This window comes from Ambystoma mexicanum, chromosome 5p (genome assembly GCF_040938575.1).
Source record: "Ambystoma mexicanum isolate Mex_15411 chromosome 5p, UKY_AmexF1_1, whole genome shotgun sequence".
Lineage (NCBI taxonomy): Eukaryota > Metazoa > Chordata > Amphibia > Caudata > Ambystomatidae > Ambystoma > Ambystoma mexicanum.
In genome coordinates, this window is record NC_090930.1 from 47045614 (window position 1) to 47064255 (window position 18642).

An 18642-nucleotide genomic window follows, 5' to 3' on the forward strand; every position below is an offset into this window, starting at 1 on the left:
CATTTATTGCAATTGTGTTTGCAGTAAATGAAAAATAAGTTTCTAACATCCCCATACTCACCAGCAAGGTCGAGTAACGTGCAAATCATAGTCGCCCTTCATAAAAACTACTCACTAATGCTAGTAGGCTAGTACATTTTGTGACCCCCTGTGCCGTAGACCAGGTGGTAACCAGTAGCACGGGATGAAGTCGCTTTTTACTGTGGAGCATAGTCCCAGAATGGTGGATTTGGTAGAAAGGCAAACTGGAACCTGAAATGAAGTGAGAGTGACTGACTCTGGGTGCTGTGGTTTAGAAGAAATGGGTTGTCTTTGACTTTGCAGGTTTAGGCATTTGGCAACACTTCACTGTCCTGTAACAAATGGCAAAGCATTCGGTTATGTGCCTAGAGTGAATGAGAATGGAAGGTTTGGTTGTTTTTTGGCATGGAAAGATGGATGAGATGTCAGATTTGACAGAAGAGCCGACAGCCATGGGGACGGATTAAGGGGATACCCACTGACAGTGAACACCAGAACTGGGATAGCCAAGCAACAAAGGAGCAGAGCCTGTAGCCTGAACTACAAGTAAGGGCCAAACCAAGGCATTCTTGCCAAGAGTTCTCCATAGTGATTCGGGTGGATAGATCAAGCAAAGTAAAGATGAAGCTTGTGGTTGATGACGAGTGGGCATAAGGTTCGATCGTCCAGGTGTCCCACTGGTGTGCCTCAGTGATCCAGACTGCAAGGTTTGCAGATTGTATCCAGTCTGATAGAAAGGAGGAAGGAGATGAGCCAATAGTTTGAGCGGGAGAGTTGTCCTGGGATGGCATTTTAAGTTGAGTGCAAGAGGGAAGACACTGTATGCAGTGGTCTGGTATGGGTACAAACTGTGCATGAAAGGCCAGCCAGGGGTCAGAGGGCAGGGGGGGAATAAATGGACATATTATTCTGCAAGGTGATGAGGAATGTTAGGAGGTGGGGAATATTGCTAATCCCTTTGAGGCAGTAGCCATCGGGCGGGGCATACATGGCAGGTAACGACCCGCCAAGCTGAGCCTAGATGGACCCGATCTAAGTGAGGGCCTTGGCAAGGGCTGTGGGCCAACTGCCTATGTACGCTCCCCCGACCAGGGGGTGCTAGCCAGTCTCTAGATAAGATTTGGAAGTGGGAGTAGTTTACACGTAGTTTAAAAAAAAAAAATAAATTGGGGAGTAAAAGTCCACTCCACAGCGGAAGTATTTTATAAGCAACTAAACATTTTTTAACTGAAATATTTTGGTATTCATTGCACCTAGTTATTCATAAACATTAAAAAAATGCATGTTTACTACTTCCGATCAGGCTGTTATAACAGTAGCTGGTCCAAACATATCCATAGAGCTGTGTGAGTGAAAACGGGCACAAGGTCCTACATGTCGCATTCCCATTTTTAGTTGGAAGTATTTTTACTCCCTATTTTTATTTATTTATAATTTTGTTTCTTTTTTTGGGAATATTTGCATATTTTTAGGGAGTAAAAGTAGCCGAAACACCACTTATATGTAAGGTTGGTGCTAGCTATTCTCACCCTGGGGCGCAAATAGTTAGATATTTTTTTTCCCGTAGATGGTCTGCATGCATATTATGTGACAATAGTCTTCGGAGAGAAGACTAAAAGATGGCCCCCCGCCATAGAAAAAGGGACCAAGGCCCATTTCTATGGTGGCGGGCAGGAGGAGCTCCTGTCCAGTGAGTAAGTGTGGAGGGTGACGGTGGGGCAAGGGTATGTTTTCTGTTTGGAACGTGGGGAGGCAACAAGGAGATGTTCCACAATCAAGATGGCGCCACCCCAGGGAAATAGGGCTCGGTTGGCTGGCTGGGTACCATACAGTGTATTCTCAACTGCTCTGCCAGCCACCTGATTGGCCGAGCACCTTTCCCCAGAGGCTAATGGTGCCTATGGTATTTCTCGTCAAGAATCCTTTGTCCTGTTCAAACAGTGCAGGTTGTTTCATAGGTTCTAGGTTATAATATAATGAGCAGGACTGAAAATGAAGTGATGAAAATGCAGTGGTAAAAATAGCTAAATTTACATTGAAAGTTATGTAAACAGTAAAAGTAGAAATTTTTAAAATGAGAAAACAACCTTAATGTTGGATTGGACTCTTTCAGAGAAAAAAATGCATGTTTTTTTGATTTCTTATTAAACAGTACCCAGGTAATACACCAGATCACCACACTAATTGTATTTAACTACTTCCAGCCTCAAAGGTGTACTTTCAAACTCCTCCCAACCCCCTTTCCATCCCTTCTCCTGCACTAAACCATACTTATCCATGTCAGTATAGTTGAACTTTATTTTGATGTACTGTATAATGCTTTTAGAACTAAACTTTATTGTCGAGTATTTTTACTTTCTCCAGCATGGGGTCTGGCATGGATTCACATGCTCATGAATATTCCCCGTCGTCAGGCTGGGAATCCTCGGTAAAGAAAAAACCAGTATCAGTTTCGTTTCTGATCTGTCTTTCGTAGTAATAACCAATCACTGGTCTCTGCGTCATACTGACCACAGCCAATGACTGCCCTCTACCTAAGCACCGCCTCTGGCAGCCATCTTCAGATTTTTACCGCACGTTCATGTGTTGGGATCCTCGTGCTATTGCTCTCGAGCGTTAGTGCTTTTTTTCGCGCTTTTTCACAAAAAACTTCAATTCTTTTGGTCAAAAGAGCCTCAAGCTCCACCGATCCTACATCCGATCAACGGGGACCCGTGTCGGATTCGTCTGTGCCCCTCAAGGGTGAAGATTTCGTCGAGCTACACTTCGGAGGACTCCAGAAGCTTCTCAGGCCCGGTCTCGGAGATGGCCCAGGAGAAGGGAAGCTCGACGCCCGGAAAGCTGTTCAGGGTCTGCCCTGGATGCCAGCTGCAGAACGTCTTTAAGGAAGACGAACACTCTTTCTGCCTTTACTGCCTTCATGAGGACAAAACGCACGTGGAGAAGGATTGTGCGTTTTGCGGCAACATGTCGGAACGGACCATGAAGGACCGTCATCAACGTCTCGCCAACTGGCTGGAGGGTAAGAGCCCGTCTGGCGAGAAGAAGAAGAAACCCGAGCGGTCTTCTAAGACCTTTGAGGGCGCCCCGGCGACGGGGGCCCAACATAAGGCCAAGCACCGCGAGTCCGCTGGCACCGGGAGCGCCGAACGGTCGGGCTCTACGGGCGCCAGGCAGGGCGCACCCTCCCCGGCACCATCAACCACGAGCCAACGCTCTGGGTCGGGTAAGAGGAAGGCCGAGCACCCGGCGAAGCTCCTGGAGAGGCCCCGGTCGAGCTCTAAGGCAGAGGAGGAGCGTGGCAGTGCCCCCTCCCTCAAGGATAAGGCGGTGAGCGCACCTAAGGTGGTGAAGGCCTTGATCCATCCGACCAAGCCCTCTATCGAAACGGTCGCGGCGGCCCTGGCTCAGCCTGTGGAGGCTGCGCCAGTGGTGGCGACATCAGGGCCCAGAATCTCCCTGCCTCCTCGGAGGGAGTCTTCTTTTGTGCCCATCGATAGGACCCCCGTGAAACCCTCCGTGGGGAAGAAGAAGGGGGGGCAGGGCGTCGTCGTAGATTCGGCCTCAACCTCAGAAGAGGAGCTGATCGAGGTCTTAAGCCACGGCCTAGGCGTGGAACAAGGCCAGCCCGTCGGAATGGACCCCGACGCGGGTGACGACGACGACATCGTCGAGGATACCGACGGGGCCCCTGCTCGCCCGTCGGATTCCCCTCTGCCAGCGCCGCGAGACAACTCGGCGGCCATTTTGTTGGCCATACAGTCCTTATGCACCGAGATAAGGACGAGGCTACCGTTACCGACGGAGGAACCTCTCCCGTCGGGGGATCCAGAACCGGGACCTTCTGGTGTTCCCCCTACCAAGAAAAGAAGGATCCATCCTCCACCTCCTTTTCAACCGTCGCGCCCCGTCCAGCCCTCCTCCCCGTCCACCTGAGGGGATGATACGGGGACTGACACGGCAGCGACGGGTACGGACGACGAGGCATACGACGAGGATTTTCCGTCGTCGCCCCCCACCAGGGCTTCTCCGCCCGACGAGATCGGATCTTTCCACTCCATGATCTCCAGGGCTTCCGAGCTTTTCCAACTCTGCCCTGAGGAGAAGAAAAAGGAAGGCTTCCTTTATCAGCGGCGCGAGGCCAAGAGGAAGACGGTCCTCGCAGTGCCTCTGTTGGACGACATTTGGGATGAGGGCTTTTCCCTCCTCAAGAACCCTTCCACTACGCCAGCTAGAAGAGACCGGTACGAGAAAAAGTACCGGGTCCCGGACACGGCCCCCCTATGCCCCCGGGCGCAGCCTACCCCTGACTCCGTCGTCTCCGCGGCAGCCAGGAAGAAAGCGGGGGGGGGGTGCGGCCTCCACATCGACTTCCCCGCCGGACGGCGAGGGAAAGAAATTGGATGCTATGGGACGTAGAGTCATCTCGTCGGCAGCGACGACGATTAAAGCGGCCAACGCCTTGGCTATCGTGGCCCGCTACGACAGGGAGCTCTGGTACAAGATAGCTCCCCTGCTGGATTTTCTGCCGGACGACAAGAGGGCGGAGGCCCTTGAGATCCTCCAGGAAGGTGAAGTGGCTTCGGACCACGCCATCACCGTGGCGACGGACATCGCCGACACTGGGTTCCGCCAGCTGGGCAACGGCGTTTGCCTTCGACGTCGTGGATGGCTCAAAGCTACGGACTTTCGGCAGGATGTCCAGACCAGAGTCCTGGACATGCCCTTCGACAGGAACAACCTGTTTGGGAAGACAGTGGACGATTCCCTTCAGGCCATCAAGGCGGATACTGAGACGGCCCGGGCCCTTGGAGTCCTGCAGCAACGACGGACGCCCTTTCGGAGCGGCGGAGGCAAGGGCGCCTCCAAAGGTTCCGGCGGCGGTTTCGCTTCCTACCGTCAAGCGGCCCGCTCGTCGTCGCAAGAGGCCTACAGAGGACGAGGCAAGTCTAGCGGACCCCGCCGTCGTCGCCAAGGAGGTCAAGGCGGCAAGGCCGCGTCCAAGCAGGATTGAACCGGCCGTGGGGTCGGGCCCCCACCGAAGCACCCCGGTGGGAGGCCGGCTGGCGGGCTTCATCAGCGTGTGGGAGTCCATCTCCACCGACCGTTGGGTGCTGGACGCCCTGGCCCGGGGCCACGCGCTCGAGTTTCAAAGAAGGTGCCCGCGCGTCCCCCCCCCGTGGCCAGGAAAGAACTTCACGTCCCTCAACTTCTCCTGGAGGTAAAGGCGATGCTCAGAAAGGGCGCCATCGAACTCGTCCCAAAGAGGCTTCGGGGCTCCGGAGTCTACTCACGATACTTCCTCGTGAAGAAGAAGACGGGAGGATGGCGCCCCATCCTGGACCTGCGACGGCTGAACAAGTTCATCAAGGCGCAGAAGTTCCGGATGGTCACCCTCCAGCACGTCCTGGGTCAACTGGAGGAAGGAGACTTCCTATCGTCGTTGGATTTGGAGGATGCCTACTTCCACATTCCCATCCTAAAGGGGCACCGAAAATTCCTCAGGTTCGTGGTCCAAGGGCGTCATTACCAGTTCAAAGCCCTTCCCTTCGGACTACGGTCGGCACCCAGGGTATTCACCAAGTGCCTCGCACCGGTGGCGGCGCAGCTGCGCCGCGAGGGGATTCACGTCTACCCCTACCTGGACGACTGGCTCATCCGCGCCAAGACGAAGGAGCTCGCCGTGGTCCACACGGCAAGGACCGTCCAACTCCTCACGGACCTGGGATTCTCCGTGAACTACGCCAAATCCCACCTGGTGCCCGCGCAAGTCGCACTGTTTCTGGGAGCGAGGCTCGACACAGTGTCCCTTCTGGCCTCCCTGTCGGAGGAGAGGACCAGGACCATCTTGGGCAAGGTGCAACGGATGTTGGTGGCCGACGCGGCCAAAGTGAGATCCATCAAGTCCCTCCTCGGGATGATGTCTTCCTGCATCTACCTCATTCCCATGTGCAGGCTCCGGATGCGCCCGTTGCAAGAATTCCTGGATGCGCGCTGGATCCAGACGACGGGCAGCTTCGAGGAAAGGATCAAGCTCGACGAGAGTTTCCGACGAGCGATACGGTGGTGGGGCACCCGCGCGCATCTGACGGCGGGCATGGACTTCCAGACCCCAGCCCACCAGGAGACTGACCACGGATGCCTCCCTGGAAGGGTGGGGAGCGCACACCGAAAATCTGCACGCGAGGGGACTCTGGCTCCCGACGGAGAAGTCCCTGCATATCAACGTCCTGGAGCTCCGTGCAGTGTTTTGGGCCCTCAGGTCCTTCCTTCCGTCCCTCAAGGGCAAGGTGGTGAGGATCTTCACCGACAACACCACCACCATGTTTTACATCAGGAAACAGGGCGGAACCAGGTCCCCAGCGCTGTCCAAGGAGGCGCAGGACCTGTGGCATTGGGCCGTCGCCCAAGGGATTTTTCTGGTGCCGTTTCATCTGGCAGGGATAAAAAACACCATCGCCGACTCACTCAGCAGGGAGCTGCGCTCGTGCCACGAGTGGGAACTACGGCAGGATCTGGTGGATCGCCTCTTCCGACGGTGGGGCACACCCCAGATCGACCTGTTCGCGACGGCGACGAACACCAAGTGCCGGAGGTTCGCCAGCAGGTTTCCCCAGACGAGGAGCATGGGCGATGCTTTCTCGTTCCCCTGGGAGGGCCTGTTCCTCTACGCGTTCCCTCCCTTGCCTCTGCTAATCCGGCTCGTCAACCAGCTCAAGAGGTCACGGTGCAGGATGATCCTCGTCGCACCTGCGTGGCCGAGGCAGATATGGTTCCCGGACCTTCTGGACTTGTCAGCGTCCCCGCCGATCAAGCTGCCGGCGGACGCGGATCTACTCTCCAGGGAAGGAGGCGCCATCCTCCACCACGACCCGAAGTCGCTGAACTTGCAGGCCTGGCTCCTGCAGCGCTAGAGTTTGGAGGATACGACATACCGGCCGATTGCAGAGAGGTTCTTGCAAAGGCCAGGGCGTCCTCGACTCTTAAATGCTACGGACACAAATGGAAGAGGTTCTCTGTCTGGTGCCACGCACAGAAGATTAACCCTCTACGGATTACGGCTCCCCAAGTACTGCCGTACCTGCTGACGCTGGCCAAAGCTGGTTTGGCACACGCGTCCATCAAGATTCATCTTGCTGCGATCTCCCGATACACCAGAACCACGGGGCGGACGTCCTTGTGGTCTCATCGTCTGGTGAAAGAGTTCATGAAGGGACTGTTCAGATCGTTCCCGCCGGTGAAGGCTCCGGCCCCGGCGTGGGAGCTCAACGTGGTGCTGACCAAGCTCATGGGACCTCCGTTCGAGCCTCTGCACTCGGCCCCGTTGAAGTTTCTATCGTGGAAAACAGCTTTTCTTGTGGCCATCACCTCCGCACGACGAGTGGGAGAGATCCAGGCCCTTTCCTGCAAGGCCCCGTACTTGACTTTCCACGACACGAGGGTAGTGCTCAGGACGCACCCCTCCTTCATGCCCAAGGTACCGTCGGACTTCCATCTCAACGAACCCTTGGTGTTACCTGTGTTCTTCCCGTCGCCTTCGTCGCCGGCTGAGAGGACTTTGCACTCGCTGGATGTAGCTAGAGCGCTGAAGTTCTACGTGGACCGCACAAAGGGGTTTCGGAAGACGTCACAACTCTTTGTGAACTTTGGACCTGTCAATCAGGGGAAGGCTCTCTCGAAGGCTTCCATCTCCAGATGGCTCTCCGGCTGTATCATGTACTGTCACCGGTTGGCAAACCGACCGCTGCCTGGCCGTCCGAGAGCCCATTCCACCAGAGCGATCGCAGCTACCACGGCGTTCCTATCTGGTGTGCCCCTGCTGGACATATGCAGGGCTGCTACGTGGAGGTCGACGCACACCTTCACGAAATTCTACTGCGTCGACCGGGATTCCAGGGAGGAGTCCAGGGTCGGCCAAGCAGTGCTGCGCAACCTGTTCGCCTGAGGTGAGCCTGGTGAGGAGGTAAGATGCTTAATGTTGAGTTGATGTGATGCTTAATGTTGAGCCTTTGCCACCTCCCGTGGTTGTGCATGTGTGTACTGCTATGTATTCTTTATTCATGAGCATGTGAATCCATGCCAGACCCCATGCTGGAGAAGGAACAAGTTACTTACCTGTAACTGTTGTTCTCCAGCATGGGTCTGGCATGGATTCACATGCGAACCCTCCCGTCTACCCCTCTGCGGCTCTTCACTTGGTCATACTGCCACTTCACGTGCTTCCAAATCTGAAGATGGCTGCCAGAGGCGGTGCTTAGGTAGAGGGCAGTCATTGGCTGTGGTCAGTATGACGCAGAGACCAGTGATTGGTTATTACTACGAAAGACAGATCAGAAACGAAACTGATACTGGTTTTTTCTTTACCGAGGATTCCCAGCCTGACGACGGGGAATATTCATGAGCATGTGAATCCATGCCAGACCCATGCTGGAGAACAACAGTTACAGGTAAGTAACTTGTTCCTTCTACATTTGTTCCTTGGATAGTAAATGTTTTTACGGCTTACTAATCCAGGCTTATTTGCATCGTCTAGCATTTGATATGCAAAGTGGTTATAGGGGAGATTTCTGGTCTGGGGGGAAGTTTTTAAAAGTAGGTGAATTAGCCCAGCGGACTTCGTAGAATGGAAGTTTGCTTTCCTCGTATAGCGCCACGTAGGACAAGAGTGGTAAGTAGATGGCCGTCTCCCAGTAAACAATGTGTAGAGGCAAGATGATGTAATCGGAGACCCCTCTTAAGTCAATGTATTAAGTCATTTCTCCTTTTTAATTTATTTTCTTTGTCTCTCCCATTCCGCTTCCTCTCCTCCCCCACACCAATAGCTGGGGTTGCAAAAAACGGACACGCTACTGTAAGCAAGCCAGGACTTCATCATTCGAAGAGCCCTACGCACGAATCTGGGTGTATAAAGCAGGGAGACAACCACTCAGCGGAAGGTAAGTCTCCACTCTGCAATCCCTCACTAGATTCAGCCATCCCCACTAGTGAGAGCTGGGGTGGAAGTGGGCTACAGCCTATCCTGATCATTGGGTAGAATGAGTGTTGATGGCCAAAGTGCTTTTCACAAGTCCTGTAAAAGGCACTTGCTGTGAAGTTGTGTTCTCCAGTGGGAGAACTTGGGTTGCCCGTTTGGTGGGGGCGGCGGGTGCAGTGAAATCTGTGCTCCACGTCCAGCACCAGTGCAGTTCTTGCTGCATGCACCACAAACATATTGAATGCCACAAGAATCAAAAACTGCTTGGAGCTATTTGGTGCCGTTTTAGTTTGGTGCCAACATCTACCAGGAGTTATTTTAGACTCTGCTGGCTAACGCATGCCACCCAATTGACTGTTTGTGAATTTGCTATAATGTGTGTCCTCATCCAGTCGCTAGAAGAGATTTCATGTGCCCTATGTAAGAGGGAAAAGAGCTTACCTCTTACCTGGGAATTGGAGCTGTACCACACTGTAGATTGGCAGCTTGGGTTTCAGAGGTAGCGCCTGGCAACGTTTGATGCCCGGCACCAAGGAGCTGTCTTCTTTGCTAATCGCATATTTTCCCTGCATGCAGGTTTTGCAGTGTGCTGTTCTTCCCCCAAACTTCTAGGAAGTGGCGCCCCCCTCCTTGTTGGACTGGAAGCCGGGCTACATGGGCCACTGAAGGCACTGTCCATCCTGCTTCACTTTTGCGGATTCTGCCTTCTGTTGAACAATGTCGATTAGACTCGGTCGGTTTTCATTGTCTGCATCTCAAGCTGTTTCTGTGCCTTTTCCGTTGTGCATATTTTCTGATAATATGCTTTATTTTATTTTTGCTTTTTTTTTTCTTTTTTTTTTTGGGTGATTTGTTTATTCCTATTGTTCTATGGACTGTTGCGAGCGACAGCTTGCCCGCCTGGATTAAACCACACAGCTGTGCTGACTTCAAGACTGTTCAGCTTCTTTTACTTCCATGTTGCTGGCGGTGTCTCCTTGAAGATTCCACGTAAGCAGACAAGTCATTAACAGATGGCCTTGTTAATGTTCTGCGGTCACCTACTCCATTCGTAGATCTATTTAGGGGCTTCTTTGCAACCATGTAGGACATAATATGCAAACAACTGCACTGCAAGAGTCTCAAAATGAGACAATTGAGGTCTCTGGGACTGGCAATGAGAGTGCTACTGAAGAGACTCTAGAACCAGACATTGAGCAAATGCCAACCTTCGTCTAGTCCCCTGGTGGACGACTCCATATTCCATTGCTTCAGCAATGCCTCTCCTGGAGGTGGTTGGGTAAACTTCAGGAGTTTACATTCAAGCAAAAAAGTCTGGTTGCATCCCCAGCATGCTTCACAACATTGAATCCCACAATCTGAGGGGCAATGCCCTGGATATGCCCTAAATCTTCAAGACCTTCATTAGCAATACAGTGGACAAGATTAACCAGCTCTGCAGGAGACCCAGATACAAATACCCCTGCACTCATTTCAACAAACCTCTTGGCAATGGTTTGTTCTTGGAAACTATGTTGTAGTTCCATATAACTATTCGTCTGCCAATTGCAGGTCGTAGAAGGGCCGGATCCACTCTGATATCATGTAGAGAAAAAGGTGTCCAACAAAAATGTCAGCATTAAATGGTCCCCCAACCCAGGATCCACACGTGAACCACATCCCACTCCCAGGCTGGTAGTAACATAGACATCAATCCTCGATCTAGAATTCCCCCTATACCAAGTGTATGATAATTCTCTAGTGGACTAATCCTCCAATTGGAACATAACCCATTCGCTCAAAAATGAATCCCATCCTAGACCTCTTCACATTCAAAGCCTGAAGATGTGCACCGATGTTTGAGCGGTTCAGCAGCGCTCCCTCCGCACAGTTGGAAATGAAATCCCCAGCTATAATAATGTAGGCCCCGTTCCCCTTGGCATACCAATCTCTTTGAATTACATCCTCAGAAACCCTGACCGGGTTCTAATACAAATTAACCGCAAGGTACACACCCTCCCTCCCACCCGCCCTCCAGGATCAAATATGCGTCATTTTGACAGCAAGCAGCCATTCAGATTCAAAGAAAACCTCAGACAGTTGTTTTAGGTGGAAGTCAACTGCCACCCCCAACCCTCCCCTGGGACGTTCCAGACCAGAACAAACGGCAGGTCTAGTGAAGCTTTGATGACCATCCAAATCAAAATGTACGGTGCACCTAGTTTCCTGCAGCAATAGAATTTTAGGCCTTCGAGCAGCTGAATATTCTGCCACAACGCACAAAGATTCAATGAGCCACAGACATTCTAAGATATCAAACAAACTCTAATATTGCTAGCGATGCCACAAGCCTTGTCAAATTAAATCAAATGGTTCAAGGGCCAGACCCACCAAGGACCAATCATTGGCTCTCTGCAAGAACCTAGAAAGAATAGCCTCTGGTTCTACTCCCCCATTTGATCCTGAAATATCCCTGGCCCCAGACAAAAGTCTGCCATTCTTCCCCTGGCGGAATATACTCCAAGAATGACTTAACTTCATCACCTGCATTTAGAGGATTTAGTGCATAGCCAAGGGACAATAGGTTGGCCCTCTGTTCCCGTACAATATTGGACACAATAGGGGATTGCAAACCGCTCACCATACGTAGATTAACTAAGGGCAAAGTAATCCAGCCGATATCTTCTGTGATGATAGATTTGAGCTGAGCGATATTTCTAAAAACATCCCAGATGCGTGATCTATTCAGGGACGTCGTTCCATCAAGTCTTCCCCACAGCCCAGCCCGCCAGTGTACTACACATTTCTTCCCTCTTGTTGCCCCATCTTCAATCACTCATTACCCACTCTTACCCCTGCCACTGTAGTCGCAGAGTGATCACTTATTAAATTGCCTCCAACTGTTTCAACCAAACGCCCACAAGGCACTGTCGGGATAGCACTAACATTCACCCCATACCAGTTTCATACCCTGGATGAAAATCTTTTATTGGGCATACTTTATGAAGGAACTTGGTGTCTATATTCTTGATCTTGGGGAACAAGTTGTTTTCAAGCAATAATCATGCCTCGATATGCACGACTGGCCCTCTCAAATTCCATACCCTGCAAAACTTACTTATCTGCCGCAGAGAAGCAGCTGTTGCTGAACAACATAACATGGCTTGTTTTGGTATTGATGGTCAACAAATTGTCATTTGATTAGGACATACTTGCACTTAATACATGCTTCATCACCACACAGGTAGTGTCCAGTAGTATGTCGGCATACCCCGGTTCATGGGACATCCCGACCTGCACGTTTGAGTGGAAAAGCATGTACCTTGGGGTATGACTTGCAGCATGTCTGCTACATACAAATGCAAGGGTGCAAGGACACAGACCACTCTTCAAATAGGTTTGGACAGTCTTCCCATGTTGTCCAGGCAAAGCTGCACTGTGGTTTTACTATTTAGCAGGTGTTGGGGGTTCCAAATCGAGGGGAGCTGGGAGATATTTAGCTTCTGCTTGTAGCCTAGAAGAGCCTGGTTAGCTTGACACCAACAGCTGCGTTTGGCTCCCCACGCCAACTGATGCCCATCAAACACACCTATGTGAAGTTAGCTCTGCATTTGGGACAATGCATAAATTTACTTTGTCATATCTGAACAACATTTAAAGAATAAGGAGGCATACATAATGGACAAAGATATGTTTAAATCTTCTATGAAAGTTAACTTGCTGTACACTATGACCTAGCTCCTTCATCCCCAATGGTAGCTCCTGGTCACTGTTTCATGCTGGATACCCAGGAGCTGCGTTTTGATCCTGTTTATTGAATCTTAATTTCGACCCTTGAGGTAAAGCTATTTAATCCTAAAGGGATGCTGTTGAGATGTGATCCATCTATTTTATCAAAAGCTAAACTATATTCAACAAAAATAGCATATGGTAGGACACTGTTCCCTGTTAGAATTCGCTTTTGTCGGGATCTTGCTCCTTTCGCTATTGGGTTTTGGTTGGTGTTCTCTTCCAGTTTTTTCAAAATGTACTTTATTAAGCATTTTGTTAACAAGTGCTTCTGAGTTAAAACATTAGGCCCTTCCATTCGAGAAGAAGCGCAACTCGTGTACATTTATAAACAGAACTATAATTACTCCCTCCCTTCTCCCTCCCCATCTGTAAGGCAAGTGGCGATATGTCAGAGTTTTGAAGTTCAGCGGCACTGGGGTTGATGTGGCGAGTCTGGGTGTGGATCATTTGTAGATTTCGAGGAAGGGGGCCCATTCCATTTCTCTGCTTGGCGAGATCTCAAGGATGGCCCCTGTGATGTTCTCTATCTCGGAGATCTCTAGCTTTCTGGGCCCAGGTTGATTCTGATGGGAGGTCTCGGGATTTCAATCTGATGGTAATGCAGACCCTGGCAGCCAGTAGCAAAAAGTGTCATGTGGGGGACCTTTATCCAATAGTCCTCTTGATCTTCAAGTCCAAATAGCGCAAGTCTTGGGTCACATTGTCGGGTAATCCCTTCTATTCTCCTAATCCATGTAAGTACTTCTTTCCAATATGTTTGCTATTTGGGGCAGGACCACCACATGTGCCAGTAATCGGCTTTGGCGCCGCATCCCCTACAACATTGTGCGCTGGTTTGTTCGAACATCTTGGATAGCATTTTAGGGTCATAATGCCATCGGTGTAGCAATTTTATTCCATGAAGCTTATATTGCGCTGAGATTGAAGTTTTCTGTGCTGCCATGCACGTTTGGGACCATAGCTGCTCTGACATCAGTGGGCCGTGGTCTTTCTCCCATCTCTTTTTGAGGCCATCAAGTCTGCTTCCTAGTTTGCTTATCAGGGATCTATATAACTGCGAGATAAGACCCCTGGTTGAGCAGGTTTCGATAGTTATTTTCTCAAAGAGTGAGTTCCCTTTGGAGTCTGTCTTTCCATTTAAATGTCATGCGCACCTCTTTCAATTGCAGGGACATGAACACCCCCAGTGGGCCAATTTGTAGGCCTGCTTCCAAGTCTTGAATGGATATGCGTCCGTTGGGCTTAATGATTTGGCCCACCCCTTCTAGACCTGCCTCATACCATTTTTGGTAGCGATTCGGTTCTTACATTACGTTCCGGATTGGGGGGGCCCACACGCAGCTCATAGGACTGGGCCACGTCATGAAACCTTTAATTTCTCCTTTCCTCCACCATAGTTTCAGGAGCGGACCCAGTGCAAAGTGGTTGAGTACGCTGGCGGGGAATTCATTTTTGGGGGCCCACAGCCATTCTTCGAAAGTCACTGGTCGCAGTAGATGTTTTTTCGGTAGCCACCCATTGTTTCTGTGTCTCTCCTCTGAGGTGCGGCGCCAGGGCGTGAAATAGGGTCGCTCAGTGGTATGTGTAGGGTTCTGGGATCCCAATTCCTCCCTCTTTTGATTTGATTAGTGTCCTGTAGGCAACGCGCTACGTTTTCCCTTGCCAGAGAAACTTTACGAACATGGCCTTCATTTCTGCGAAGTGGTTGCCGGGGATGGCAATGGGAGCATCTGGTATTGGTAGTGAATTTTGGGCAGTATTACCATTTTTATGGGGTTTAGGCGGCCCAGCCACAACACTGTGAGTCTGCTCCATCTTTCGAGGTCTCTTGTTATTTCACGTAGCAGAGGGGGGAGATTAGCTTCGTATAGGTCCTCAGTTCTTTTCGTGATTTTGATTCCAAGATACTTTAAATGGTGGTTTGCGGTGGGTATTAAACTTGTGATCATATCTCCCATAACTGGACGAGATGGTGACTTATATGGGAAGAGCGTGGACTTTTCCACATTGACTTTCAGTCCTGCCCATTTGCCAAATTGTTTGTAACACTATTGGTATGGTTGAGTCTGGGTCCGCTAGGCAGAGTATGACGTCGGCAAACGTAACCAATTTGTATTGTCACCAACCAGAATTCCCTTTTATTGCACACTAATTTCTAATTGCATTGCCAAGGGGCTCGATGGACAGGGCATAGAGGAGTGTGGAGAGGGGGCATCCCTGTCTGGTTCCCCTGGTCATGCCAAATTCCTCTGATAGCTCGCTATTGACTGCCACTCTGCCCTTCGGACTCCTGTAGATTTCTTGGATTCCCCTTATGAATCGTTCCCCGAAGCCCATATTTCTCAGTATGGCCCAGAGAAAACCCCATTCGACCTGGTTAAATGCCTTCTCGGAGTCCATACCGAGGCGCGCATAGTCTCCATCTATACCCTTGGAGTATTCCTTGACGTTTAAGGTCTTTCGCACCGTCTGCCCCTTGTCTTCCTTTTATGAAGCCCACTTGGTCTTGGTGGATCAGACATGGCATTATGTCTTCCATGCGAGTGGCCAGGACCAATAGTTGGAGGGAAGCATCTTATTTCCTTCTCCTGATAAGCGTAGTCAGCAATATACGCATTATACAATGCAGGAGCCAGAGGGTATCCTTGCTTCACACCTCTGAAGGTAGGTATTTCCCTTGACAGTAATCCGTCCTGCCCAAACCTTACTTTAATAGATGTGTCCTGATACAAGGTTTGAATCGTGCCCATAATAGAAAAAGGGCATTTCATAGCTTCCAGCTTTTCCCATAATATGTCCCTATTGACCTGGTCAAACGCCTGTACCAGGTCAACGAATGCCATTTATACGGGTTGACCGGTCTGCATGGCCTTGCCTTTGATTGTTGTCAACGTCACTATATTGGTCGATGTTCCTGCATTTCTTTACGAATCCTGTCTGGAATGGATCGCCCCTGTTTTCAGGTTTGATCCAGGCTTGAAATGCTTCCAAACTGACCACAAAAGTGATGGGTGGAAGGTTTTGAATGAATCTAAACCACTGGCAATTGCTCTGGGCAACCTTCCACACCACCGTTTTTTAGCACGTCTGCGCCATTGCAAAAGGGGACCATCCATGTGCAAATCAGTCAGCAGCTGCCGCCACCGAAGGTAGCAGCCCAGCCGGAACTGCTGGCCAGGTCCCCTCTGCACAGAAAACCAAGCAACCCCAGACATGTTTCGGCCTTGTTGGACCTCCTCAGTGAGGTGCAGCCTGGTTCCCTGTGGCGCAGCGAGCAAGGGACCCACGTCTGGGCATACCCTCTCTCACAAGGAGAAACAAACTGACCACAAAAGTGATGGGTGGAAGGTTTTGAATGAATCTAAACCACTGGCAATTGCTCTGGGCAACCTTCCACACCACCGTTTTTTAGTCCTTTCTGTTTTACCAAAGTCACCCCGAGTGGGACGGGTATGCCCAGACGTGGGTCCCAAGTCTGCCGGGTCTAGAGACCCAAGCTAGTCGTCACTGATGACGCCCAACAAGGCTGAAACATGTCTGGGGATGCTTGTGGTCTCGTGCAGAACGGATGTGACCTAGCAGTTTGGGCTGGACTGCCCCTTTTGGGTAGCACCAAGCGTGATTTGCATATGGTTTATCCCCTTCTGTAATGGCTTGGCAGGCTGAAAAACGATGGTCTGGAGGGTTGCCCAGAGCTTTGCCCGTGGTTATGATTAATTCAAAACCTTCCAGTCATCACCTTTCTGTTTTTGAAATGCTTCTAAGGCAAGCTCGCCGTATATTTTCCAAATAACATCCAATAAGGATATTGGGCGGTAGTGGCATGGATCCTCACGATTTCCACGTTTAAAAATTGGGACTACTATAGCTTTTCTCCATGATGCTGGTATGTTTTGCTCCTGGTTCTAGTTCTTAAAGATGTTACTAATCAAGGGGGCCCATATCTCTTGATGTTGTTTTAAGTTACTATTTGTGATCCCATCAGGCCCCGGGGCCCTTGAATTGTTAAGTTTTTGATTTTCATTAGGATGTCTTCTTCCTTTGTAATATTCCAAATATTCCATGGAAACTCGTTCCCCCTTTTCTTTTTTGCTGACAAGCATTCTCCCTAACGGGCAGTGGTGCATATAGGTTGGAAAATTGGGATATCCAACTCACTTCTCCCACACTGTTTTGTAATGCAGTAGTACAGGATGTCATAGTGCCCTTTAGTAGGGTCCAAAAATCTCGTTTTTTTTTTTCCACATAGTGTTTTTAACATTAATTCCGAGTCTGCCTGGTATAGTGCCTTTTTTGTACTATCCAGGATTTGTAGTTCCTATTGGTGTTTTTCCAGCTTTCTTGCGCCAGTTGTGTACCGGATCTGCTTGCTATCCATTTTAATTTTCGTAGGGTGGTTCTTCTTCTCATTACTAATTGCTGGTTATAGGCATGAAGGTGGTTCTTTGGGGTCTCCTTGATTTTTTTAGTTTTTTTATTTTTTTTTAAAAAAATTGCCGTCTTTATGTATTTTATTTAGCAGGAGTGTGTAATCCACCAGCCTTTTTTTTTTTTTTTTTTTTTTTTTTTTTTTTTTTTTTTGGTATTGGCTTCATCTTCCATTATGAAAGAATCCTTTTCAGAAATTTGCTCAATTGCGTTCTCCGTCAGTTTTAACCTGGAACCATTGCTGTTCACGTCCAGATCATGGTTAAACTGTTGGGGTTTCTGTGGACTGACCCATCTTGTATGCTGTAAATTATGGTCACTGTTTAAGGTCCTTACCATTACAAAACTGACCGTCATTCCCAGCAACTCCTTCGACACAAATGTGTGGCCTAATGTCCCTGATTGTTCCAGTCTTTGCCAGGAAGGGATCTCCAAATTTTTATCTGATCGTAGCCAGTGCAGGTTGTGCAGGTCTCTTGATCCCAAAGTTTTTTTCGAGGTTCTCACCTCTTCTCAGGATTGGTGCAGATTTTGGTAGGTGTGATTGTTAGTTTCCAATATTCTTGCATATTGCGTTAAAATCCCCTGTAATTAGTGTATGGTTGCAAGCTAGGTTTTCGGCGACTTCATCTAGAATGCTGATGATGATGTTTACCAGATATAGCTCGTCCCCACTTGTTTTCTGGGTTCCAATAGGTGTTAGTAGTATATAATCTTCCTTTTCTATACTCCTAATGTTTGTATATTTCCAGGATATTATTAGGACTAGAAATTGATCTGGAGAGTCCATCTGTTCCGCCACCTCCAAACCACTGCCTGCTCTTATTGTTGTAAGTGGGCCGGCTGTGGGACGTCCCTTTGGTCCCTGTTTTGCTGGTTTGGCAAATGTTGAGTATCCATCCATTTCCAGTTTCTGTGTTAACCATGTCTCCTGTAAACATAGTAAGTCCCATTGCCCCAGGTTAACGTCGCTCTTTGCAGTTGGGTGACTAAACCCTCGGGTGTTCCACGAGGCCATATCTATGAAGAATTTTCCCCGTGTTGCTAAGGAACATGCTTTTACAAGTTTGTCATCCTGCAAGGTCCAGGTCGGCCTTTCTGATTGCTAGTTGTTTCTTTGTGTGTATATCAGACGATTTCCAAGACCAGTTTGGTGGTGATCTCCTCAGAATTTCCGCTGCACGCTTGAACACACCTTTTTTCCCCTTTTCCGGTCTGTTCTCCTTTCATTATATAATAGTTCATCAGCCGCATCCAGGCTATATTTGTCCCTGGGGGAAGATCCTTCTCCTCAATGTCATTTTGGACTTTTATTTGTCTTCTCCTTAGAATGTTCTGGGTGGCTGTTCAGACCAATGGTTACGTTTTGAGGGGCAAATCTTCTCTTCCCCTTGTTCCTTGTCGGTTTTCCTTTTCTTTTTCCTTGCTTGCTGGCCACTCTTGATTAT

General features: G+C 49.7%; 1 protein-coding gene across 3 annotated transcripts in view; it reads left to right on the plus strand.

Annotated features, from left to right (window-relative positions):
- LOC138480706 (mucin-2-like) overlaps positions 1-18642 on the plus strand; it is a 610165-nt gene that overhangs the window by 258385 nt on the left and 333138 nt on the right. For all 3 annotated transcript variants that reach the window (XM_069612406.1, XM_069612407.1, XM_069612405.1), the window contains one exon: positions 8844-8957. In XM_069612406.1, coding sequence (XP_069468507.1) covers positions 8844-8957 — 114 coding nt within the window. The remainder of the gene's footprint in view (positions 1-8843; positions 8958-18642) is intronic.